This window comes from Heterocephalus glaber, unplaced genomic scaffold, assembly GCF_053883595.1.
Source record: "Heterocephalus glaber isolate CG9 unplaced genomic scaffold, H.glaber_assembly_v1.0 deba00000331, whole genome shotgun sequence".
Lineage (NCBI taxonomy): Eukaryota > Metazoa > Chordata > Mammalia > Rodentia > Bathyergidae > Heterocephalus > Heterocephalus glaber.
Window position 1 is genome coordinate 22,567,492 of NW_028258142.1, and position 26,431 is coordinate 22,593,922.

The window sequence follows — 26,431 nt, forward strand, 5'->3', positions numbered from 1 at the left end:
ATGCCCCTCTGCCATACCACCCTGCCTTGGAGCCAGCCAAGTATGAACAGAAACCTCTACAAATTGTGGGCTACAATAAACCTTTCCTCCTTTAACTTTGAGTGTGGGGTATTTTGCCTCAGCAATGAGAAAGGTAACTAAAACAGCTAGAAAGAACTTTAATGGTAAAAGGTCATGAATGTAGCGATGGGAACCTGGATGGTCAATAAAAAGATAAAATAATGTGGGCATACAGTCTGTAGGAGTAGCATGGTGTTCACTGTCCACAAGAACAGAGATAATGAAATAAAGAGTTGGGTGTAAGAACTAAGCCAGGCATCGTGGTGAATACCTGTAATCCCAGCACTCCAGAGGCTGAGGCAAGACTGCCATGAGTTCAAGGCCAGCCAGGGCTACATAGTGAGTTCAAGGTCAGCCTGAACTACATACTGAGACCCTGTCTCAAACCACACACACACACACACACACACACACACACACACAGTAAAAAAGCAATGTGTAAGAAGAAAACAATTCATATGCCATCTCAGATTTTAAAAATTCATCATGTGGACGGGGGATTTAGCTCAGTGGTTCTGTCGCCTGCCCTACAAGGACCCGAGTTCAATCCCCAGTACCAAAAAGAAAGAAAGAAAAATTCATCATGAAACAAAATTTTAGATGATCATAAATACTTTGACAATACAGGTTTTCTTTTTCCTAAGGAAAGGAAGATATCCTTTAAAATGTATAATTTATATGTTTAGTCAAAGGCTGTTCAAACCTCAAATGTCCAGGTTCTATTAACTCCCCTCTTTAGGATATAATCCCACTCACCAAAACTAACCAAAACTTAGTTTCCTTTGAATGTACTATTGCTATGGTTCTAAAAATTTGGAAAGTCCTCCAAGTTAATTTTTGAGAAGTGAAAATTGACTGGCAGCTTCATAGATACACCCCCTCATCCCCTCTCAACCAACTAAAAGACCCTAAGGCTCTTCTGCGATGCTGTTAGTGTGCTGGGACTATTATTATTCATGCTTATGCTGAGCTTCTGAAAAGTTCACAAAATGAAAATCAGCCGTTGAATAATCGATGTCACAAGAAAAGGAATGCCTTCCTTCTAATACTGGCTTATTACAGGTTGAATCCACAAGACTCAGAGCCTCTGAGGTATTGTAGGCGGCAGGAGGAAGCCTCCTGCAGGTAAATATCAGTCTGTTCCTCCTACTCGCCCTATAACCTGGGAAGATAAAGTTGGAATCCTTTCCCTGGACCCGCAGAGATAGCGGACCGCACCGCCTCCATATCCCGCCCCTCCTCTGGCCCCGCCCACAGATGCTAGGAGCTCCGCCACCAGGACCGCAGAGACCAGGGGCGGGGCTCACCCCTTGCCCTCGGGGTCTTCCGGGCTCCACCAATCAGCGAGCGCCCTGTTGGCTGTCCGCAGCCTTCTGCGCCCCTCCCTCTCCCGCCGGTCTCCGCGCTTGCAGTCCAAGATGGCGGGATCCAGGGGAAGTGGACCCCAGGCCAGACTTCGGCAACTTTCCTGCAGCCTGCTTCTGCTGCTCAGTCACTTCGTCGGGGGCGATGGCACGGGAGGTGACCCCGCGGCCGCTGGCTCCCCGGGCACCCTGGCCACTGTGCTACATCGCCGTTTCGAGTACAAATACAGCTTCAAGGGGCCGCACCTGGTGCAGAGCGATGGGAACGTGCCCTTCTGGGCCCACGCGGGGAGTAAGCCGGGGTAGGGGGCGGGGGGCCTGGGTCCCTTCCCGCCTCTGCCGTCTTTCATCTTCTCTCTGGTGGGCTGAGGACCCTTTACAGCCGCTGCACACCATATGTACTGTGGCGGGAACTCTGGGCAGCTCCTCCTCTCGGTCCCTATGGCCCACAAGTTCCCCGGCCTGACCCTGAGAGTTTCTACCCGATCTGCCCCTCCTCCTCCTCCTATTGTCTGTACTTTGCATTTGATCTAGGGTATTTTGCTACTTCCTGTACTTCCCAGCACCCCGCTCGCTTCTAGGTGTCACATTTCATCCTGATGCCACGTCTCTAGGGGACACATTCACCAGCCATCCCAACCTGAGACCTATTCCAGCAGCCTCCTTTCTCCTGCTTTCTTTTTTCCAGTGTTAGCGATGATTAATGGTCAGGTTTGTACCCGATACGAAGGCCTCGGAGATGGCACAAATTGGTCTTAGAGTAATTTTTAAATCTTTATATATCAGAAGACATTCCTTTTGGCTCTCGGAACTACAATACACCTTTTCAAAAGCCTCTCAGAGACTTGGCTTGGTCTTTGATCTTTACATTACGTAACTTTATAGTCACACTCATGCTTATATTTAGTAGAGGGATATGGTTTTTGGTATTTCTGAATTTGAGTCCAAGAACAGCATTATACAATATCTTTTTTAAGAAACAGTTTTCAAAAAATCGAAATAATTTCTGCTTCAAGTTTTATTCATTCTGTGTTTGGCACTCTTAAAGATAACCTTGCTAGAGCATTTGTGTTTGTGAAAGCAAAGGTATCTGCCCCTTTTAGTACTGATGTGTCACTGCTGACTAAGGAATCAGCCACAGGACTTGCATGTCATGAACTCTGTTCAGTGACCATCAGATACACCCTTTAAACCAAGTGGCAGATGCCTTTCTATGACATGAGAAGTTCTAGCAATTTGAATTCCATCTTTGTGTATGATTAAGCAGTCATTTAAAGTTTATATACAATCATTTTAGATTGTCCAATGTTCAACAAAATGTTTTATTTCTAGAAAGTAATTCCTAGATAGGAAGCACACTTTCATGAAGGGCCATTTCCCTCAAATTGATGTGTAATTATAAGGTGCAAATTTCAATTTGATCTAATGGCTTAAGCCATTAAGTATTTGAAGCAGACTGTAATTATGTTGTTACTCAGTAGTCATTTGTTATGAGTCTGCTAGGCATTTCTTATCAAGATGATGTTCTTAATACACAAAGATGATACAAATGATAACCAAGCACGAATTTTTGTCTCTTACTGTTTTTTTATTTCTCTTTGGAATGATGATAAATTTTCCAGTAGTGATGATGAATTTGTTCACTTTTTCATTCACATTTTTTCACTTTTTCACTGTTTCTTTCTCACACTCATTCATACATCAGGAAATTAGGAATGTTTATGAACTACCAACTTACCTTGACTTTGTTTATAGAGCCACAACGAACTAATCTAGTCTTGTTGAAAAAAAAAAAAAACTGCCTTAGTGAATTTGAGCTGTAGGGCTAGACTGAATTTGAAATAAAGAAATTAGTATTTTAGCCATGACTTATCTGTTGAGCCTGAAAATCACTGCTATGGGTATCCGTTGCTTATGTTACAGTCTCATTGTTCTCTTAATGCTGCTGTTCTTTTTTTCTCTCTCTCTTTTCATTTAGCACCACAATCTATTATTTAAAACAAACAAACAAAAATAGAGAAATACAAGATCTAGTTTAAACACAGCCCTTTGCTTTCAGTCCAAATTTAGATAAATTAGAAAAATTAGATAAATTTAGATAAAATCTGTGGTGTTTTATTAACCTAATCTAATGTCCTGTTGTACTATCAGCACACCTGCTTAGGTCCACAAGGGTAAAAAAATAATAATTTGTAATGTTATAGCTCTTAAAGCTCTTTCAGGTTTATTCTCCAATTTGATCCTTAGTAGGCAAGGTGAGTGTTATCTGTTTTATAGATGGAAAAACTGATGTTTACAAAGTTTAAGGTTCTTGGGAAGAATTACATAGTTCATATCAAAACAGTTGAACTCAAACTCAGGTCTTTTGGTTCTCTGTCCAGTGTTCTTTCCATGCTTTCCCTGCAACATTTTTTGAAAGTGATGATGATGGTGAGTGACCATACTGAAGTATCTCAACTTTTCTTTTTGTCCATTTTTTTTACCTGTAGAATGATTTTATAGCTGTTTTATTTTTATTTCTCAGCATAAATATCAGAATAGTTAATATCTGAGGGAGTATGCTAGAATTATTCAAATTTCAGGCCTATATAATAGGTGCTTTAATAATTATCTAATGTAATAATTATTAAAACATTTATAAACATACCTTTTGAAAATTATGCCTCCATTTATTGCAGTTCCAGATACTGATTTTTTTTTTTAAACAAAGTGAAGGTTTGTGACAACCTTGTGTCCCAAACATGTATTGGCACTGATTTTCAACAGCTCTGATGATTGTCAGCTAGCAGTAAAATATTTTTTAAATTAAGATATGTACATTGGTTTTTTTAGAAAAGAAAGGATGCTCTTTTATATTCAGACTACAGTATAGTGTAAATGTAACTTTCACATACACTGGGAAACCAAAACCAGCAGTATCTCCAAGATGTGCCACATATGCACTTATATAAGCACTTGTATACTTATGAAATTCTTAGAGAATTGCGATAACTTGTCTGAAACCAAACAGCTAATAAGTGGCAGAGCTGGGAGTTAAAAACAGCCTGGAGATTAAATCCATTATTTTGGAGATAAGTGTTTTTGCTGACAGTCTGCCAGTGCTGAAAAACTCCTTGTTGAAATTAATTTGGCCCTGTCCCTAGAAAAATGTATATGCGGAATACTGTGCATATAACTTTTGGGGTGTTTGTAAAAGTAATGAAGCCCAGCCCGTTCATTTTACAGGTGAACATATGGTGAATCCAACAGAGTAAGAGAATTATTTGTTCAAAGTCACAGCTGAACTGAGACTAGGAACAAGTCTCTTGATTCCTAGTGGTATGTTCTTTTCACAATGTTTGAAAACTTTCTAACATTTGTAAACTGATAAAATACAAAGTTTTTTTAAAAAAAATAGTATGCAAATATTTGAGGTATTTATAAGAGATATTGTGAGAATCAAATAGTTTGCCTTTGAAGTCATAATTTCTTTTCTCCTTTCCTCTGGAATTTTTAGTGTATGGTTATAAATTTATTTTTGAATTTAAAATATTTTTTCAGAGATATTCTACTGTTTAGAGGAAGCATTAGCCCAAAAATTTCAAAGTTAACATTGTTAACATGTCAACATGAAATTATTTTCTAATGTAAGTATTGTATAGATTATTAAGTTAAAATTTGATCTTTATAGGTATGTGTAGCAGTTTGGTGATGATGTGTGGAATTTTTTCCTAATTATAACTTCAAGCTTTTCTTCACAATGTCTGTTGTAGATGCTATTCCAAGTTCAGATCAAATTCGAATAGCACCATCTTTGAAAAGCCAAAGAGGATCAGTGTGGACGAAGGCAAAAGCGGCCTTTGAAAACTGGGAAGTTGAGGTGACATTCCGAGTGACTGGAAGAGGTCGAATTGGAGCTGATGGCTTGGTATGATCGTTTTTTCTACTTATAAAATGAATATAAATGTACATACCACTAGCCTCTAACTCTTCCCTGTTACGTATTTTCAGGCAATATGGTATACAGAAAATCAAGGCTTGGAGGGTCCTGTGTTTGGATCAGCTGATATGTGGAATGGTGTTGGAATATTTTTTGATTCTTTTGACAATGATGGAAAGGTATATTTGTTAGAACTGTTATCCACTTTAATACGCCTGCAAGCAAAGTTAGGCTGTGAGAAATAAGGCTTTATTTGATGCTTTCATGAGTTTAGTAATGGAGAACTCTTCATGTGATACTTTTTTTTTTGGTACTGGGGATCAAACTCAGGACCTTGTGCTTGCAAGGCAGGCGCGGTGCCACTGAGCTTAAATCCCCGACCTTTCATATGATACTTTTAGTATGGTTAGTCTATGTGCAGCAGGATATTTAGCAACTAAGAGCTATGCAGACATAGCATGGATTTTTCACCTTAAAACTGTAATGAAACCCTAACTTTGCAGTGACTCCCCGTAGTTCTGTGTATGCATGGTAATTATGATATATGAGTCTAGTTATGGGCAGTGAAACCAATAGTATTTAGAAGACTGACAGTTTGCTTTCATGACTGTATTCAAGTGCATGTTCATGTATTTACTCTTTGTATGTTTACCACTCTTCTTGATCAAGCCAGATTTTCTGATGATCTGTTCCAATGTAATTAATGAATAATGTGCTTACATATTAGAAACATTAACTTGTAGTTTAGCAACCTTAAGATGTTCTTCCCTGTGGCTGGTTGTTTCTGTACTGATTTTCAATGGTCACTATTAGCAATTTAGTGACCATTTAATAACTCCTTGAATTCCAAGGGTATGTTATTTTAAAATTGTGAGTCCTGAATACTTAGAGTACAAGAGACCTCACTGCACATAAAGAATAATCTAGAATTTTTGATTGCAGACTTTAAAACAAATATATTCTCCTTATTTTTAGAAAAATAATCCTGCTGTAGTAATTATAGGCAACAATGGACAAATCCATTATGACCATCAAAAGTAAGTGTATGATTTTTTATTATTTCTCATTTCAGCTTCTCTTTGAACACTGAAATATTATTTCAAATCTGAACACTTTCCAAATGAAATAAGATTATTCTTTTTCTTGAAATGTTATTTTGTAACAGGTGAGAAAGTCTTATTTTATTTGGTTATATCTTAAAGTTCTTTCTGTGAGTCACCTCAGATTTCAAACATAAAATGTATTTATTTAACTTAAAATTATATAATACTTTTTTTGTGGGGGGGGTACCAGGGATGGAACTTGGAACTTTGCACTAGCAAGGCAGGTGGTAGCACAACTGAGCTAAATCCCTGGCCCTAAAATTATATACTTTTGAAGGCTTATAGCCTGTCCCTGGTTTTGAGCAATGCTACTTAGTCATGTTTTTTCATCTTTATTAAGAGAGAAATCTTTCAAAACTGAAGTTTAGCTTTGACCAAACTAATGAGCACACAACATATGCCACCATAGTCAACCTTATTTTATTTAACTTGAGGGCTCTGAGTGGCTTATAAAATTTATAAATGTTCAGTGTATTTGTAATAAACATTAAGTATGTACATTGTGTCTTTTCACATATTTATTGTGGAGGATTTAACTTTTAGCCCATCAGTGAACATTATTCATACGTGAAAATGAAAAATTATCCATCCTTCATTTTATTATTTCTTACCTTGATTTTCAACCCTAGTAGTTGATCACAACTTTCTGTGGAGCTGTTTGAATTGGAGGTGTGTGGGCCCTCTCCTTTCAATTCCACCTCAGTTGATTTTGGGATAGAATCTGTGGACTGGTTTTTTTTTTTTCAATACCGGGGATTAAACCTGGGACCTTCACACTGAGCTACATTCCCAGCCCTTTTTTTATTTTTTGTTGTGAGACAAGGACTCATTTAAGCTGCTTAGTTGCCCAGGCTGGGCTTGAGCTTGTGATCATCCTGCCTCAGCCTCTCAGAACATTGGATTATAGGTGTGTGCCATCATGCCTGACTCAGACCTGCATTTTTACAAGCTCCAGGAGGGATTCAGATTCTGCCCTGGGCTAGACGACCACTGCCCTGGTCTCATGTACAATAGTGTATCTTTCCCTTCCCTTCAGCACATGGTAACATTGGACTTCTAATGTTACTTAGAGTTCTGACAGGAAAACCTTGTGTATCACCTTTGTGACCTCTGAGTAAATAACTTGAATTACCTCAAGACTTTGTCATAACTTGATAATTGTTTTAATCTTCTTGAATTTTTAAATATTGAAAAGTTTCTTGTTTGATTTTTATTCTCTCATACTATAGTGATGGTGCCAGTCAAGCTTTAGCAAGTTGCCAGAGGGATTTTCGTAATAAACCTTATCCTGTCCGGGCAAAGATTATATATTACCAGAAAACACTGACAGTAAGTAACAGTAATCAAACGAACAGTATTCTAGCATGACTTTTGTTTTTGAATTCTTGGTATGTGGATATTATTCACATGCTCATCCGTGTTTCCCTAAGAAGATAGACATAGCTTCAAAGCCTGGCTTACATGGGCATCTATTCCAAAACCTTGCTGGTAGGTCAGCAAATGTTTATGTACCCCACTTTATGGCATATATTATATACATATCCACATCTCTGAATATAGACACAGCTAAGACAAAGGTCATTTTTCCTAGACAACTTTTAGTCTAGTGGGGGAGATGTGTAGAATTATGTTGTATAGCAAAGACTGTATAACAAGCATCATTAAAGGAATCATGGGGTTGGAATCCTGTAACCTTGTAGGTCAGAGAGGGGAAAGGTCAGGAACGGCTTCTCAGTTGAGCTGCACCTTAAAGCAAGGATCATGAAGTTTGGGAGTAGGGAATTGTGCGTGTGTGCGTGTGTGTGTGTGTGTGTGTGTGTGTGTGTGTGTGTGTGTGTGTTTGTGTTTTCTGGGCACAGAAAGGCAGAAGACCTTGAAAGAAGTTGAGATATTTGAGAAAGGCAAGTAGTTTGATATGGCTTGAAGATAGAGAGGATCTGGGGGAAATGAGGTTGCAAGGTTGGCAGTAACAGTCTTGCACAGAGTATCCTGTAGTTCATCCTATAAGGAACTTATAAGAAAGTTTAGAATTTTAAATAGAAACTGAAATTGTCTGATTTGTAGACTCCTTGCCTCTTAAAGTACCACACTTTGTGCTTTGTACTTTATGTGCAGTTTTCAGATAGCACTATAGGGTTGGCCTCTCCATTTTGAGCATGGGGAAATTGAATATAGGAGATTATAAGTAACTTGAACAGTGTCATATTAAATAACCAGCAAGACTGATCGATCCCAGTTCCATCATAGCCACAAAACCCTACTTGTAGTCTGAAGACAGAAGTGATGACAGAAGGATGATAGAGGAATGATGAACTGGTGGAGACTTGAGGACTTAGCTCTTATTTGGTTGCAGTTGGGAGTGAATATAGTCATGAGATCAAAGAGAATTCCTGAATTTCTGCCCAGTTGGACAGCTAATAGGTACAGTTCATAGCAGAAAAGCAACACCGGTTTGTATTTATTTGTTTGGAGAACATGAAAAACAGGTGCTGCTCATGAGCTCAGTTGTAGATAAATTGAATTTAGGGTAACATACAGGTGGCTGGTGAAATAACTAAGATCACTAATGCATTGTAAACTTTGTTTCTATGAATTTTGTTTTGGTACTGGGGATTGAACTCGGTACCTTTGTGAGGCAGGTGCCAGAACCACTGAGCTAAATCCCCAGCTCCTAAACTTTGTTTCTAAAGATGTCAATTATTTGGAATAATGCTTAAAAGTAAGAAATGTATTTGTGAATTTTTCCCCTAAGTTATGAGTTAGCCTTACACTACTATCTATGGAACTCCAGGAAATACAGTTCTTCGGAAAACTTCATACTGGCTTAGTGTTGAATTCCAAGTTAATTTAGAAATCTCCTAATAGAGGAGGTGTCCAGTCTGATTGACTTGGGTGTGAGTTTCCCTGTAATTGTTATTCATCCTGTATATTTTTATTAAAGTAGTCAATAAGTCATGCTTACCTTCATGTGGTAAAGCCCAGATACCAGCCATGGTGAGCAGAGATACACAACTCAAAGACACAGGGAAGCTACCTACTCAACACAGTGAGGCATCCACCAGCATTTCTCCAAATAATAGCCTGCAAAATGCACTCTCAAAAAAAGGGGTCCATAGTTAGATGAGATGGGTACTACTGTGAGGACTAGCATAGTAAAGATTCCTTTATGAAGGATCCTATATAAAGAAAGGATAAATAAACCTTTAGTAGTCTCACATCCTTTGGATTTACTTGGCCTTGGAATTCATTATTGCCTGTTATTTGTGAATGACTAGAGCAGGTGGTGTGAAGTGCACACATTAGAGAGCCTTGCTGGACACGTGAATGCCGCGTAATGGTTCTAGCCTGTGCGTGTTTGCTCAGTCTGTTGTCCCCTCCTGTGATACTCTCCTTTTGCCTCTCTGCTTGACAGAGTCATCAGCTTTGAACATACTGCTCCAGATTAATTTTCCATCTAATTTCCCAAATGCCAACTTATAATGATGTGTTTCTCCTGAACTATTCTATTTTTTTTTCTCTAATGCCTTTTGCCCTTTAAAATATGTTGTGTCAAATTACTAGTTAAGTATATATTTGTAGGTCTTTGCTAGCAATATGATTGTACCTTTCTCAGGGTAGACATTGTATCCTATAATTTGCCCATGTTAACTACTGAAGAAACGTTTATAACTATTATTTGTACCCTCAGCTTGACTGAGTTGTTTTCAGATTGAGAGGAAAAAAAAAGATGTTGAAAGCAAGAACTGCTGTTGAAGGAAATATGATCAAAACAAGAGTTTAAGTATTATACATGTTTTTTAAATGTACTTAACAGTGAGTTGAAACTACAGGTGAAGAAGGAAAGTCATCAATGATCTCATAAAGAAGTATTACTGGCATAAATCAGTGGACATCAGCTTTACAATTACAGACTAACATTTCTCTCAATACAATGAATATGTTATACCCTTTTTAAAAAAAATTGGAGTTGGACAGTAAAATTTTTTTCTTTTAAGAGTAGGAAAAATTTATTGGGAGAAAGAAAGCTTCTGCCTAAGAGAGACAGAAGCGGGACCAGAAAGTGGGTTGCCCGCCCACCCCATGGTTCAAAGATGTTTTATACAGCAAAGCCATGTGGTAAAGTGAGTACAAACTGGGACAAAACTATAAGACCCAAAGGAATTTTACAAGGTGGGCATGAGGTGGGACAAAACTATGAACAACCAATAAGATTACAAGTATAGAGAGGAAGAGGCTTCCAGGTCGATGTGCCACTGCTCCCAGCACAGAGGAAAAGGCTTCTGGGTTGGTGTGGCACCACTCCCAGGGTAGAGGAGGAGCCTTCAGGGTCAATATGCCACTGCTCCCAGCAAAGAGGAGGAGGCTTCAGGGTCAACATGCCACTGCTCCCAGTGTAGAGGAGGAGGCTTCAGGGTCGACATGTCACCGATCGCAGCACAGAGCAAGAGACTTCAGGGTCAATGTGCCACTGCTCCCAGCAAAGAGGAGGATTCCAGGTCGATGTGCCACTGCACTCAGCGTAGAGTTGGAGGCTTCAGGGTTGATGTGCCACCACTCTCAGCACAGAGGAGGAGGCTTCCGGGTTGACTGCCACCACTCTCAGCATAGAGGAGGAGGCTTCTGAACCAATGTGCCAATGCTCCTAGCACAGAGGAGGCTTCCAGGTCGATGTGCCACCGCTCCTAGCACAGAGGAGGTGAGGCGTGCAGGCAACAGCAGCATCCCCACTGCATGCCCCCCTGTTGAAATGAGAACACACGTAAACAAGCCTCAAAACCAGACTTCCAGATCACTTACAGCAACCACAAAGGGAAACAAGATGGAACACTCTGATACTCAACCAACTGGACTCCCTAAACTGGAAACAAAAGGGGATCTGGAAAAAATGAAATCAGAAATCATTTCTCACATAACAGCAGAGATTGTGCCCATAGTGCAAGACATGATTAATATCTAGAGAGGACCTGAGGAACGTGATACAATCCCAACATAGGAAACAAATGGAATCCATTAAAGAGATGCAAACCGATTTCCAGGAGATTAAACTCCATTGAAAGCCTACATAGCAGAATGAGCCAATGTGAGGACAGAATTTCAGATATAGAAGATAAGATTGCAATTAGTGACCAGGAAAAGAAAGATTGCTTCAAAATTGTAAGGGATCACGAGAAATCAATCTAGCAGCTGCTACACAATGAAAAGAAGAATAACATAAGACTGATTGGAGTCAATGAAGAAACAGGAGAGAGTGCAGATGACATAAAAAACTGTTCACAGAAGTAATGGCAGAAAACTTCCAAATCAGGGGGAAAGAATTTGACATACAGATAAGTGAGGCATATAGGATTCCAACTACCCTTAATCAAAAAAAAAAAAATCTACACATAGGCATATAATAGTTAACATTCCAGAAATACAACAGAAAAACAAAATTCTACAGTTACAGAAAAGAAACAAATCACATACAAAGGAAAGCCCGTCAGAATCACAGCAGACTACTCAATGCAAACCCTCAAGGCAAGAAGAGCTTGGAGTGATGTATTCCAAGCACTAAAGGAAAACAGCCTCCAACCCAGATTGATGTATCCTGCAAAACTATCTTTCAAAATTGATGGAGAAATAAGATACTTCCATGACAAAGAGCACCTTAGGAACTTCATGAATACCAAAGCAACACTCTAGAATTTTTAGATGATATTCTAGGAAAAGACAGTGAGGATTACAACCACAAGAAGCCCAGCAGAATGAATCCATCGGGCTTGAGAAGAAATTAAACGCAAAAGGGGAGAATCCAACAGAAAGAAAAAGTCATGAAAATGATAAGTCATTACTTATCACTTACAATGATCAATGTTAACGGTCTCAATTCACCAATCAAAAGAAATAGACTGGCAGAATGGGGCAAGAAGCAAGACAGAACAATATGCTGCATATAAGAAACACTTAATTCAAAAAGAAACAGACTGAAAGTTAAAAGATGGAAAACAGTACTCCATGCCACAGGAACCTTAAAAAAAGCAGGAGTAGCTATCCTCTTTGCAGATCAAGTGAATTTCAAACCAACACTGATGAAGAGAGACGAAGAAGGACACTACATCTTTGTAAAGGGACCAATCCAACAGGAAGAGATGACAATCATAAACATATATGCACTAAACACTAGTGTGCCCAACTATATAAAACAAATACTAATGGAAATGACAAATCAAATAAGAATTAATACAATAGTAGTGGGGGACCTCAATACCCCACTGTCACAAATAGATCAACTAGACAAAATTTAAGCAACAATATACTAGAACTCAATCAGACTCTTGAACAAATGAACTTAACAGATGTTTACAGAGTCTTCCACCCCACAGAATCAGAATACACATTCTTCTCAACTGCACATGGGTCATTCTCAAAAATAAAACACATACTCACACATAGAACATGTTTAAGTGCAAAGGAATTGAAGTTATCCCCTGTATATTATCAGACCACAGTGCAATAAAATTGGAGATAAGTAGCAAAAGAAACCACAAGAATTTCATAAACACATGGAAATTGAACAGCACACTTCTGAATAACCAATGAGTCACAAAGGAAATTAAAGAAGAAATCAGACAGTTCCTTCAATTAAATGACAATGACAGTACAACATATTGGAATCTATGGGACGCAATGAAAGCAGTCTTACAAGGGAAATTCATAGCAGTGAATACTCATATTAGGAAAACAGAGCGAGCCCAATTAAACAACCTGATCCTGAACCTCAAGCTTCTAGAAAAAGAAGAGCAGGACAAACCCAAAGCTCTTACAAGGCAGGAAATTATAAAGATCAGGGCAGAAATCAATGCAATGGAGACTAAGAAAACAATACAAAAAAATGAATGAAGCCAAGAGTTGTTTCTTCAAAAAGAATAAACAAAATTGACAAACCCTTAGCCAACCTTATCTGAAAAGGGAAAGAAAAGCCCCAAATCCATGCAATTAGGAATGAAAAGGATGAAATTGCAGCGGACCCAGCAGAAGTCCAGAGGATCATCAGTGCCTACTTCGAGAGCCTATACACCAATAAGATGGAAAACACAGAAGAAATGGACAGATTCCTAGATACATATGAATTACCAAAATTGAACAAAGACCTAAAAATTCTAAACAGCCCAATATCAATCAATGAAATTGAAAATATAATTAAAAACTTACCAACTAAGAAAAGCCCAGGCCCTGATGGCTTCACTGCTGAATTCTACAAGACATTTATAGAGGAACTACTGCCACTACTGTTTAAACTCTTCAATGAAATTGAAAGGGAAGCAATTCTTACAAATTCATTCCTGGACCAAGCATCACCTTGATCCCCAAAGCAGAGAAAGACCCAGCCCGAAAAGAGAACTATAGGCCAATCTCACTAATGAACTTGGATGTAAAAATCCTTAATAAGGTACTGGCAAATAGAATGCAGAAGATCGTCAAGAAGATCATACACCCTGATCAAGTGGGATTCATCCCAGGGATGCAGGGATGGTTCAACATACGCAACCCAATCAATGTAATACACTATTGTTTCAATAGACCCAAGGACAAAAACCATATGATCATCTGAATAAATGCAGAAAAAGCATTTGACAAAATCCAACACACATTTATGAAACCCTACAAAAAACTGGAAAGAAAAACCCTACAAAAATTGGAATAGATGGTTTCTACCTCAATCTGATAAAAACCATCTATGAAAAACCAATAGCCAATGTCATACTAAATGGTCAAAACCTGAAATCCTTCACACTAAAATCGAGAACAAGACAAGGATGTCCACCATCACCACTCCTATTCAGTATAGTTTTGGAAACATTAGCCACGGCAATTAGACAAGAGCAAGAAATAAAAGGAATAAAGATAGAAAATAAAGAAGTCAGATTATCATTATTTGCAGATGACATGGTACTCTACACAGAAGACCCCAACAGCTCCATCAGAAGTCTTCTAGACCTAATAACAAAATTCAGTAAAGTACCTGGATACAAGGTCAACACACAAATATCAATAGCTTTTCTGTACACAAAAGACTCACTGAGAGAGAAATAGAGCAAACAATTCCTTTCACAATAGCATCCAAGAAACTGAAATACCTAGGAATCAACCTAACAAAAGAAATCAAAGACCTCTTCTCTGAAAATGATAGCACTCTGAAAATAGAGACTAAAGAGGATAGCAGAAAATGGAAAGACATCCCCTGCCTCTGCGTAGGAAGGATCAACATAGTGAAATGGCCATACTTCCAAAACGCTATATAGATTCAGTGCAATCCCAAATGAAATCCCAGCACCATACTTCATGGACCTTGAGAAAACAATGCAAAAACTCATCTGTTACAAGAAAAGACCCAGAATACCAAAAGCAATTCTAGGTAACAGAGACATGGCAGGGGGTATCACAATCCCCAACTTGAAACTATACTAGAAAGCTGCTGTGATAAAAGCAGCATGGTAATGGCAAAGAAACAGACCTGAGAACCAGTGGAACAGATTAGAAGATGCAGAAACAACTCCAGACATACTCAGCCACCTCATCTTTGGCAAAGGAGCCAAACCCCCTCACTGGAGCAAAGATAGCCTCTTTAATAAATGGGGCTGGAGAAATTGGGTTTCAACTTGCCAAAGGTTAAAACTAGACCTGTATCTCTCACCATGCACTAAACTAAAATTGAAATGGATTAAAGATCTAAATATTAAAATAGAAACAGCGAACCAGCCGGAACAGAGTTTAAGTAGAACCCTTGAAGACATTGTTGTAGGAAAAGATTTTATGAACAAAACCTCAGTTGCCCGTGAACTAGCACAATCAACAAGTGGGATCTCTTCTTGCTAAAAAACTTCTGCACAGCAAGAGAAACGACCATCAGGGTGAAGAGACAACCCACAATGTGGGAAAAAATTTTCACCTGCTGTTCCTCAGACAAAGGTCTACTGTGTAGAATCTATAAAAGCACTTAAAAAAATCAGACCTCCCAAATTTAAAGACCCAATCCAAAGATGGGCATCTGAAATGAACAGACATTTCTTAGAAGTAGAATTAGGAAATAAACATGAAAAAATGTTCAACATCACTGGTCATTCGAGAGATGCAAATGAAAACAATGCTGAGATTCCACCTCACCCCAGAAAGAATGGCTATCATGAAATCAACCAATAACAAATGGTAGTGTAGCTGTGGGGGAAAAGGAACCCTGCTCCACTGCTGGTGAGAGTGTAGACTGGTGCAACCACTGTGGAAATCAGTATGCAGATACTTCCATGAACTAAGATTGGAAGTCCCTTTTGACCCAGCTCTTCCCCTGCTGGGTATTTTCCCAAAAGAATTAAAAGAATCATGCCACAGTGATATTATGCACCCACGTTCATAGCAGCACAGTTTGTAATAGCTAAAATTTAGAAACAGCCCAAATGCCCATCAACTGGAGACTGAATAAAGAAAATGGGGTTTTTTAATAAAATGGACTACTAATCAGCCATAAAAAAATGAGAATTTAGAGACTTTTATAGCTAAATGGATGTACATCGAGGCGATACTCTCAAGTGAAATAAATAGGACACATGTAAATACTGAATAGTTTCTCTAGTGTGAGAAACTGAAAGTGTAAATATAATAGATAATGTGAAATATAAAGAAAAGGTGCAAAGGGGAAGAGGAAGTGCGAGGGATAGGGAAAAAGAAAGAAGGGGATGGAATTAATATGAGAAAATGAAAAAATGGAAACAAAGTCTTCATAAATAGGGAGGGATAGATGGGTTGAGGAGAGGGCCGGAAAATGGGGAAAAAATGACCCAGAGAGATTATGTAAAGGTGCAAATTTCCAATGATGAGTGTCATTATATTGTATACCTAACATGTACCAATAAAATTAATTTTTGTGAAAAAAAAAATCTACACTAGACGTGGTGGCACACATCTACAATTCCAGAACTAGGGAAGCAGAGGCACGAGGATCTTTGTGAGTGCCAGACTTTTCAAGGACAGCCTGAACCATATAGCAAGATCCTGTCTCAAAAAAAAAAAAAAGGAAAACGAAGCTGAGGCATGATCTTGAGTTTCAGACCAGGTTGGCTACATAGTGCATCCCTGGAGTAAGAGAGACAGACAGACAGACAGGCAGCCAGAAATGTACCAATAAAATAAAATTTTTAAAAAAAGATTACAATTACAGTCACCCAGGTAATATTGATTAAATGGGGATCAAATGGAGACAAATCACATACAAGGAATTTCCCATTTAGAATATCAATCACTGCTATTTATCTCTAGGGGAAGTAGTAATTCTTTTCCTTTTCATGCTAACCAGTGAATGTGCCTCAGTTTTCCATGTTAGCTCCTTGCTGTGTTGGCTCCTGGAGGGCTTGTCCCGTCTTACTGCACACAAGATATCTAATTAACTTACCTACCTGCACTATTCCCCCCTCTGAAGAAGTACCCCTAACTGCTGTGAAGGGGGCAAAGGGTGAAGACTGTTCTGGCTACTTCAGATGAAGAGGGTTGTAGTTGTCATCAGCAGTTAGAGTTACTCTACAGAGAGTCTAAAGGCCCTCGATAGGTGCCAGGCATTGTCATCTTGGTAGCCATATATAGCTTTGAGTCTGGAGGAGACAAAGCCAAAGAAACAGTTAATACATGGACCAAATTATAAGGTCAGCAGGATTGCTGTGAATATAGCCAACAAGGATTTCCACTGGGAGGAACTAGTAATAGCCTCCCACAAAGAGGATAAGGAGAAGGTCCAAGGGACTTCAGAATCCCAACATAGAAGTCATATTGTATAGTTTAGCAGTTATAAGCTGTTTACAAGGTCAGTCTGGTGGGTCCCAGCAAAGGAAGTCTAGCACATTTGTCATTGGTTCCATTTGTATAACTGCTTGGAGTTCAGCAGCCTCTAGGCAAGAATAAACAAAACATTTTAAAACTTAGAGCATGTATAATCTAAGCATGAGCACACTAGAATGAGAGGGCAGGTTGGGGAGAAAGTCACACTTAGAAATTGAAATAGTGATTTTAACCTGCTAGCTCTTAGATTCTTTCATTGATAAAGGTTATGTATGTATAAGTCTGATACTTGTCATAAATCTCTCTAGTTTTAGCTGTAAGAAGATAAGAGACAATTTGAAGAACAAATCTCATTAAGAAATTTAAAACACTAGCTGAGCTGTTATGGATTTTACCATAGTTTTTTCCTAATGATCGATAACTGTGGTCAGCTACTGATGTAGCTAGAAACTGCCGGAAGGGTCAATGACTGGAGCCCCTTTTTATATCTAGCTTTATTACTATGGCATTATTTTATACCTCTTTTTGTTATTCTTTTCTGCTGGGTGTTTAAGAGCAAGTTAAAGTGAGACCTGTGTCAATCAGTATGAACCTCTTGCTATCTATCGAGGTCAGTTAAGTCTCCTCAGGCATTACTTTGAAACATGCATAGACCCTCTCAGCTCCTCTGTCATTGTCAGCCCTCAAGATGGGTCACAGACTTGCTTGACCATGTTGGTTTCAGTGAAACCACGAGAGACTTTTCCCTCTTTGTGACCCTTCTTTGGCACACAGTACATTTGTCCTCTGGTGCCCAGCAATCTCCCTGCTCAGGACGTTGATTTACCAAAGATGTAGGATCCTGTAGGAAAGGTTCCTTTGTATCCTGGATCATTGTTGACCTTGAGGGGCCAGGGCCAAACTATTGGCTGTTCTCATACCCCACTTACCTTTCTAGTTTTGGTCTCTAAACTTTAGTTGTTGAACACCCAGAAGAGAAGATCAGTAACATAAGTATTTCAGGAGCAGTGAGCTTAACTATTATAATAGTTAAGACATCAAGCACTTTTGAAGTATAAAGCACAGTTAGAGGGCTGTTATTTCTTACCAACCATAGTTGTTTTAGTAGTTGAATCCCTGTAGAATATTAACAGACAGCAGTTATATATTATAGAGAAGCTTAAGATCATGAGCCACACATAGTATTTTAGTATGACAATCATGATGACATTGTCTTTGTAACACTTACATGTCTATCTTAGTACGGAATAGTCTTTCAGTCAGACACGTTCATCTGATCACAAGACATTAAATGACATAAAGAAAACTCTTATTTGTTATCCTTTAGTAGGATGCCATCTAAAGAGAACATACATATTGGCCTATAAATGTATCTTAGGAGTTCATAATGTCTAGTCTCTAATTTTAGTGTGACATTGTTTCAACTTTTTAGTGACTGAGCATCCCTAAGTGTGGTGACACATATAACATACATCACATAAGTTTTTAAGATAAATATTATTTGACTGGTTTTCTCATGCTGGCTTGACATGTACTTCTTATCACAAGTAGCTAGAGTGTAAAAAAGGGCAGATACCTGCGTCAAAAAAGATCATTACCATAAACAATATCTTAGAAGACCTGTACACCCAGAAGGCATGAATGATATTTAGTACACCATGAAATAACAGTGAATATCAGTTACATGAAACCCCTTGTCATTTAATTTTGTTTTGTACCAAGAACATTTTAAATAAAACCTTATTGTTTTTTCACAGAAAATTTAGCCCATGACCAGTGTATAACTATCACAATGATATGTTTAGGAATGTATTTCCCACAAGGCTATGGAAATTATCGGGGTCCCCTTTGTGAACAAAGGCTGGAATAAATTTTTTTCCACACAGCTGCTTCTTTATTTACCAAGGGGAGTCCTCTCCTGTAGTTTTCCTAAGCCCAAGAGCCTTCAATTATCTTAAATTTTTAGATGACCTGAGAGCCAGATCATAACAATTAACACATTATTTTGACCAATGAAAGATTCCTAAGTTATACATAGACAACAATATGTACTGTATGTGTAAAACCAGTTGACATTGTTTGGATCATCTGGCAACCTGGAGGAACCATGTCTTTAATTACATTTATCTATAAGCCACTTGAGTTACAGGCAAACATCTTTAAAAATCCAAAATGCCAAAAGAAAAAAGCTCAAACATAACAGTTGTACATGTTGTAACAAATTGAACAGACACATAAGACCACTTGTTTATAAACCAGAGTGCACTCAGATGTATTTGGCCAAGTTGAATTATAATAACTTGTATAATTTTTAGGTTTATAACTATAAATAAGACTAGTCATAAATTTGTAGATCAATTAACAGATCTCTTGTAATAAGAATCAAAAGGAATAAAGTTTTCTACACCTGTGAAAGCAAAAATGGGCCCTAAGCTGATGGTTTATCTGACTGGAATACCCAGCTATACAGACTTCTCATTGTTGCTTTTGATAACCATAGTTGTTCGATAGTCACATGTAATTGTTCCCTCTAAAGGGCCAGGTTTGCATGTAGAAGAGACTAGGTGACACTCTGGAGCTAAGTATAAATTTCAAACAGTGAAGGAAGAAGGCCTGCCAAAACTCCAACCTGCTGTGCTACAGATGTCTACTTATGACAGTTTTTCCCATTTTGAAAAGAAACAAAAGGAAAGAAGTTATCTGTGTCTATCTCTTTTTTTCTGTGCCCAGTCTAAGGTGCCCCTTAGACTTTATCTCATCCAGTGCCAGTGGCAGCTGACTAGAGGTGCAAGGAAGTGGCCAGAGCCAGGTTAGCTGTTCTTACCATTCTCTAATTTTGCCTGAGGGCTGAAAGACAGATCAGTCTGAACTAAAACTTTTACATTTATCTTTGAGAGTTTCAGGATTAAACCTAGAGCAGTTATATAGCCCAGTGATAAATGAAGGTCAGCTTTACTCTGGAAGGATTCCAAGGAGGGGAAACTCACCATTCTGGAAGCTTTGTCTTGAAATCCAGCAGCCACAGAGGAGGGAAGTGCCTTGAATCAAACTGCGTTATCTCTCAGGAGCAGGGCAGTGGAGAAGGAACAGAAGAATATGGCACAAGAACTAAATCTTAACCATCTCAGGTGTAGAAGGACAATTAAGATCCAGGAGCTTTTCCAGGGTAGATCTGTGATCCTTAACAAAACATGTCTCCAGAGACAAAAGCTATGATTGACTCTCACTGTGTTGCCAAGCAGAAAAATCAAACCAATAAACAACCCAAATGGCTGCTTTTTGCCTCTTGAAAGAGAATAAAACTGTTCTAACTATATTGTTTAGGGCTTTTCTTTTTAAAGAAATTATTTTGAATCTATAATATCTATTTTATGACTTAAATACCCTACAGGCTGTTGAGCAGCTCCCTGATGTTGTAGAAACACTCCCAAAGCCATGTCTCATCTTTTATTAACATACAAACTGAAATGATGTCCTGTAGCCAGGCACTTCGAAGTACTCACTAGCAGAGAGAAAAAGCCCAAATAAAGCTCAAGGTGGGTAAACATCCCCCAAAATTACCATACAGCATTTTATAAGTCCATAGTCAGTGTTCCAAAGTCCATAACCTTTCAGAAAAGGCATTTTTCTCCCCTACACACATAAATGATGAAGACCATGCCTAGGTGGGAGAAAAGGTTCAGGAAATTTTACTCTATCAAAGATTTGTTTTGTACATTTGTCTGGAGGTCTTACTAGTAGTAGAGAAAGCAGTCCAGACCTGTAGCTCAACTCTTCATGGAGGCTTACAGAAGGGCTCTGGTGGCATTGTTTCAGATCAGTCTGAGACAGAGAATATCTGATGATCACTGACATAGAGTTCCCCTTTCACCTCACTGAGGAGTCCAGATAGGGACAAGATGTGGAGATTTTCTGTGATTACCCAGATGGGCTGTTGGGAGCTAGTTTCTTCTGAGGGACCTTTGGGTATCCACCAGAGAGTAGCCCTGGCCATGACCCCTCAGTTGTCACCTCAGTTTCTTCTAGTTCCACGCAATCAGAGATCTGTCTCCAAAAGGAACCCAATTGTCTATCTGGGCAATGTTCTGCCCACCATTGGTGTCAGTGGGAGTGACTGGAGAAACCTGTCCTCTGCTTTGAGAGTGGCAGCTGCCCTAAAGGCAGTTACTAGCTGGCAGAGTAACCACTGTTTGGCATTCTATAAGGGACAGATAAAAGCCTGAACTGTCTTTATCTGAGCCAATTTTATAAGAGACCCATTTTACAACCTTTTTAAGCAACTAAGTCCAAATGCAGCACTTAGAAAACAAGAATAAAATGTAATTTTAACAAAAGACAATGCATAAGAAAAACAAGAAATTTGCAAACATTTAAAACATACAACTTAAAATTAAGACACTTTTGAAACAAAAGCCAAAACAAAGGCCAGAATTTATGAAGCAAAAACCAGAATCTATGAAACAAATGTCAAGAGCCTATGAAACAAAAGTTACAATCGATAAAGCAAAAAGACCAAAGTTAGAACATACGGAACAAAAGCAGACTCTTGCCTCCGACCAATAATCTCGGTGGAAGACCTCCAAAAGGATATAGGGGAAGAGATGTAACTCCCAAACCTACTAGATACCCAAAACGCGAGTTCGTGTTCTCTAAAATCAAAGAATGAATTCTAGGAAGAACGGAGGTTAAGAGTAGGAAAAGTTTATTGGGAGAAAGAAAGCTTCTGCTAAGAGAGACAGAAGGGGGACCGGAAAGTGGGTTGCCCTGGACAGCAAAAATTCTTGGTAGATTTTCAGCTAAGAGTTAAAGAAAAAAGTATTGGACAGTTGAAAGTTCTTAGTGTTGAAATTAGAATGTGATTTACTAAGCATCTTTTTAACCCTTAAAGGCAATTATGCTACTGGTTGTTGGTTCTGATTTGACTCTGTAGAGGATCAGTTGGAAATGATGTAAAGTGAAATAGGAACATTTCTAAACAGAGGAAACAAATATTAATATTGGTTAACTAAATGACAGGTAATCTTTAGAAATTAGTTTCCAGCCTATATCATATAGAGATTAACCTTCGTATTGATGGGTATTTTATTTTTTACTGAAAATTTGGACAGTTCTATAACATTTCAGCGATGTGCCTTGATTTTAACTATCTGACAGAACTTTAACTGTGGAAGTAGTGGTAAAAGTGCCCTTGCTCCAGGGCCATGGACTTGTTCCTTTTGCATCTGCTCTATATCTCAAGGAGTCATAGAAAGGGGCTAGCAATTAGGCTGTTAGAAATGGAAGGTATTGAAGAAGCGAAACCATAACTTGACTAGGATAATGAGAAGAGTATTCATGCAGCATGTAGATTCTTGAGCTTTCTTAGAATTCCAAGATTCTGTTAAGAAATTTAGGATCATAAATTCAAATGTATATCCTGCAAAATAAAAACTTCATTGTCTTTTTAGTGTTTTCATCTTCTGTCTTTTATGTCAGTATAATTTCCGTCACTGTTGCTGTCTCTGCTAACCTACAACAATCCAGTTACTCCATGAATTTAATGAAGGACATTTGTTAAGGCAATCTGTTTAATTCTCAAACAGCTATAGCTAAAATTGTAAATTTAACCTAATGGTTTTAACTCTTTTACTGGGGTTTCAGAATAAATCTAATGTCTCTTCTATATGAACCATTCAGAGAGGGTAATATGGTTCCCTAAATCTCTTCAAGAGAGGATGAACCGTATTTCATTTTGGAAAGATTTTCATGGAATATTATCAAATTTTTTCTCTTTCTCAGTCTTTGACACATAGTAGGCAAAAATATTTCAAGTGAAATATTTTATTGGGTAATGATACCAGTTAGTGAGGTTTATTTAAAATTACCCTGCCTATAAAGTGAAAGAAGCAAGATTGAATATTATTGGTGATAAAACTGAGTAACTGAAATTCATTTTACAATGTCCATTGTAAAAACTATAACTATAGTATATCTTTCTAGGTAATGATCAATAATGGCTTTACACCAGATAAAAATGATTATGAGTTTTGTGCCAAAGTAGAAAATATGATTATCCCCACACAAGGGCATTTTGGAATATCAGCTGCAACAGGAGGTCTTGCAGGTAAGTCATGCTATGATTTTAGATATTGGAAGTTTGTGAATTGAGTTTTATTGGTAATAGTATATTCTGGGGAAATGTAGACTTCTTCACGTTTAACCTTTAAAGACTATTTGGAATAGAAGTTCCATAGTTTGCTGTATCAGTCTCTTGTTCTGTTGGGACTGCTAAGTCTCTGCTTATACTGTTCTGTGCATATATAGTTGGCTGAGGCTACATACAAGTATGTAAACTATAGCCTTAGTTTGGATGCTGTTTCATAGGAGAGACATACTTAAATTTGAGGCTATAAAAGGCTCATTATCAATTAGGACCCTGAGAGTTGTCATATCACATGTAAATGAATTTTGCAACCTGAGGAAGTATTGAGGGTTGAATTTTAAACAAATACAGAGTTACTGTTTTTTCCACATATAGTGATAAATGAAATTATTCCACATTAATATGATTTTGTGTTTATATGGTACATTGTAGTTTTAAATACCTTTAAAATATATGTTCTCTACAACCTAGGAAGTGAGGGAAGAGAGATCATATTTCTCTATTTTTAGATGAGTTTGCCAAATCTTAGATGAAAAGAGTTTTCAGTGTCGCATGGCCAGTAATGTTCATCCCCAGGAAGGTTTTTTTCTAGATTTCTGATTCCTGCTCTTTTATACCATATGATTTCTCCTTAAGTTACCCCTTCTACCCTACAGTATTAGTTTTCTGTTCAATCTGTTTATATCTCTCGGTCTCTGTAAGAGTGACAGAAAGTGAAGGATTGCTGCACACTTCAAATTAATTGCTCCTTGCCCTAAAATAGCCAGGACTGGTATATTAGTTCAGTGTTATGAGGATTGACCCGCTTAAAGGGGTTGAAATTAATTTGGTAGTTTTATGATTTTTAGGTAAAATAAAACTATGCATGTCTTCTAGGTGAGAAAGATGCATAGGAAAGGCAGAAAGTAGGGGTGTACCACCATGAGAAAGTTTCAGAGTAAGATAGGTACAGGAAATACATGAACAGGATTTTGTCTTATTTGATGGGATATTATCCATCAGTGAGACGTGGGGGAAATATGGGAGGATCTTGGTGCCAGGATTGGCCATTTGGACTCATTTTGACCTTTTGTTTGTTTTTTCTTCATCAAACATTTATTAAACATCTGTTACTTGTTAAACACTGCTAAATGTTGTGAGTTAGAATTTAAGAAAATAGTTTTTATCTCGTAAGTTCACAAAGTACACTGTTCATTTAATAAATTAATTTTTATTATAGTTTTAGAGCAGTAAATATAAACTTATAGCTATAAAAATAATCTATTATGGAACCTTTTCAGACTTCTTTTTCAATTTGTAGATGACCATGATGTTCTTTCTTTTCTGACTTTCCAATTGACTGAGCCTGGAAAAGAGCCAGTAAGTATGCACTTTTTTTTTCCTAAAAAGTTTATTTTCAGTGGTGTTGCCTTGTGAGTGAAAACTTAGGGAGACTGATCTAGGTTTGGATCTTATTTTTGCTTGTTACTATTTTATGATCTTGTACAAATTACTGAACCTCGAGTGTGCCATTTCTTCACTGATGAAACCGGTTTGTCCTAGATACCTCATGATACTGTGAGGACTGAACGAGACAATGCATTTATAGCAAATACTTCATAAATGATAATAGTTATTATTATTTTTGTTGTTATCCTTAGTAGCAAGAGTAAATTGGCTATGATTTATTCACTCATCACCCAGATCAGTAAGAAATAACTTTTTTATGTTAAACTTTCAGCTGGTAGTAAAGAACATGAGAAAAAAAATATATATTGAGCTATCTCGCTGATTCTGTTTTATGACCTATTATTCTTAAACTTCAAAAAAGCCTACACCAGATAAAGAAATTTCAGAAAAAGAAAAAGAAAAGTATCAGGAGGAATTTGAGCACTATCAACAAGAATTGGACAAAAAAAAGGAGGAATTCCAGAAGGACCATCCTGACTTCCAAGGGCAGCCTGGTGAGTTGCAGTGAAGCTGGCACTGGTACTACAGTAGCACTTGTACAGTGGATGCTGGTGTCTGTGTGTTATCTGTCTCATCTCTTTGTTTCTGAACTGGCACAGTCCAAGTAGTTTCTGGAAACAACTAACAAATCTTCAGTCCCTAAGGATCTGAAGCCCTTAAAAGTGAGAATGTGGCTTACTTATTGATGTGTGAGTAAAGAGTATTGTGGTTATATGAGTAAACAGTGAAGGTCATGGATTTTGTTTTCTGTGTACTCTAAACTTGAAAAAAGCTGAAACAGTGTTGCCCTAGTAGTTAAGGGTTAGTATTTGTTGAGTGAAATCATACAAGTTTATGTTTACTTTTAATGACACATTTATCTTAGTAACAGATAATACTTGAAAACAATCAAAACTATTGTGAGTAATATGAAGTTGTCTCTCTAACAGATTCCTATTGGAATCCTGGACTTCAACAGTTGAAAATGTAAAAGTACTAGTCTAAGCCAATGCAATTAAGATTTTAAGCATTATAATGTTAAAAAATACAGCATATTATGATCAAATAAAGTGACGTCATAGTATCTGCTGGTTTTTATTATTTGGGTTGTTCTCCATCAGCATAAATGATAAGGCTGTACTTAATATATCCTGTCACTAGCATTTGAACACTGTGGTATGGAGTTTTTGCAATGATAACAGTATGATTCAGAGTTAATGAAGGTAAAAATGAGACATAAATTTCTTTTCTTGAATTTTTTATAAACATCATGACATATGATTTATGAGTATATCCTGCAGTAAGTATATGAGATTATCCTGCAGTAAGTATATGAAGAGTATAGTTGGTGAATTTTATCAAATGTGGACAGCCACTTAACCATCACCCAGGGCAATGCATGAGGTATATTTTTCACCCAAAAAGTTCCTTGTGTCTCCTCTAAGTCAAAGCCCCTCACCACAGAACTCATCACTATTTTAATTTTTGTCACTCTAGATTAATTTTGCCTAGTCATACAGATAGAATCACACAGTATATATGAAAGAGAAAATTACTTTTAAGTGAAATTTTTCATTTAGAATTGTTCAAATACTTTTATATACATTAATTT

General features: G+C 37.7%; 1 protein-coding gene across 3 annotated transcripts in view; it reads left to right on the top strand.

Moving 5' to 3' along the window:
• Window positions 1-1,443: 1,443 nt before the first annotated feature.
• The window catches only part of Lman1 (lectin, mannose binding 1), a 39,539-nt gene continuing 14,551 nt past the window's right edge, over window positions 1,444-26,431 (top strand). For 2 of the 3 annotated variants that reach the window (XM_004858425.3, XM_004858426.3), the window contains exons 1-8: window positions 1,445-1,716; window positions 5,177-5,331; window positions 5,415-5,522; window positions 6,319-6,380; window positions 7,676-7,775; window positions 23,229-23,352; window positions 24,692-24,750; window positions 25,202-25,334. In XM_004858425.3, the coding sequence (XP_004858482.1) occupies window positions 1,479-1,716; window positions 5,177-5,331; window positions 5,415-5,522; window positions 6,319-6,380; window positions 7,676-7,775; window positions 23,229-23,352; window positions 24,692-24,750; window positions 25,202-25,334 (979 nt within the window). In that variant the 5' untranslated portion in view covers window positions 1,445-1,478. Of the gene's footprint in view, window positions 1,717-5,176; window positions 5,332-5,414; window positions 5,523-6,318; window positions 6,381-7,675; window positions 7,776-23,228; window positions 23,353-24,691; window positions 24,751-25,201; window positions 25,335-26,431 lie in introns of all 3 variants that reach the window. The other variant, XM_021239233.2, reaches the window with a different exon arrangement.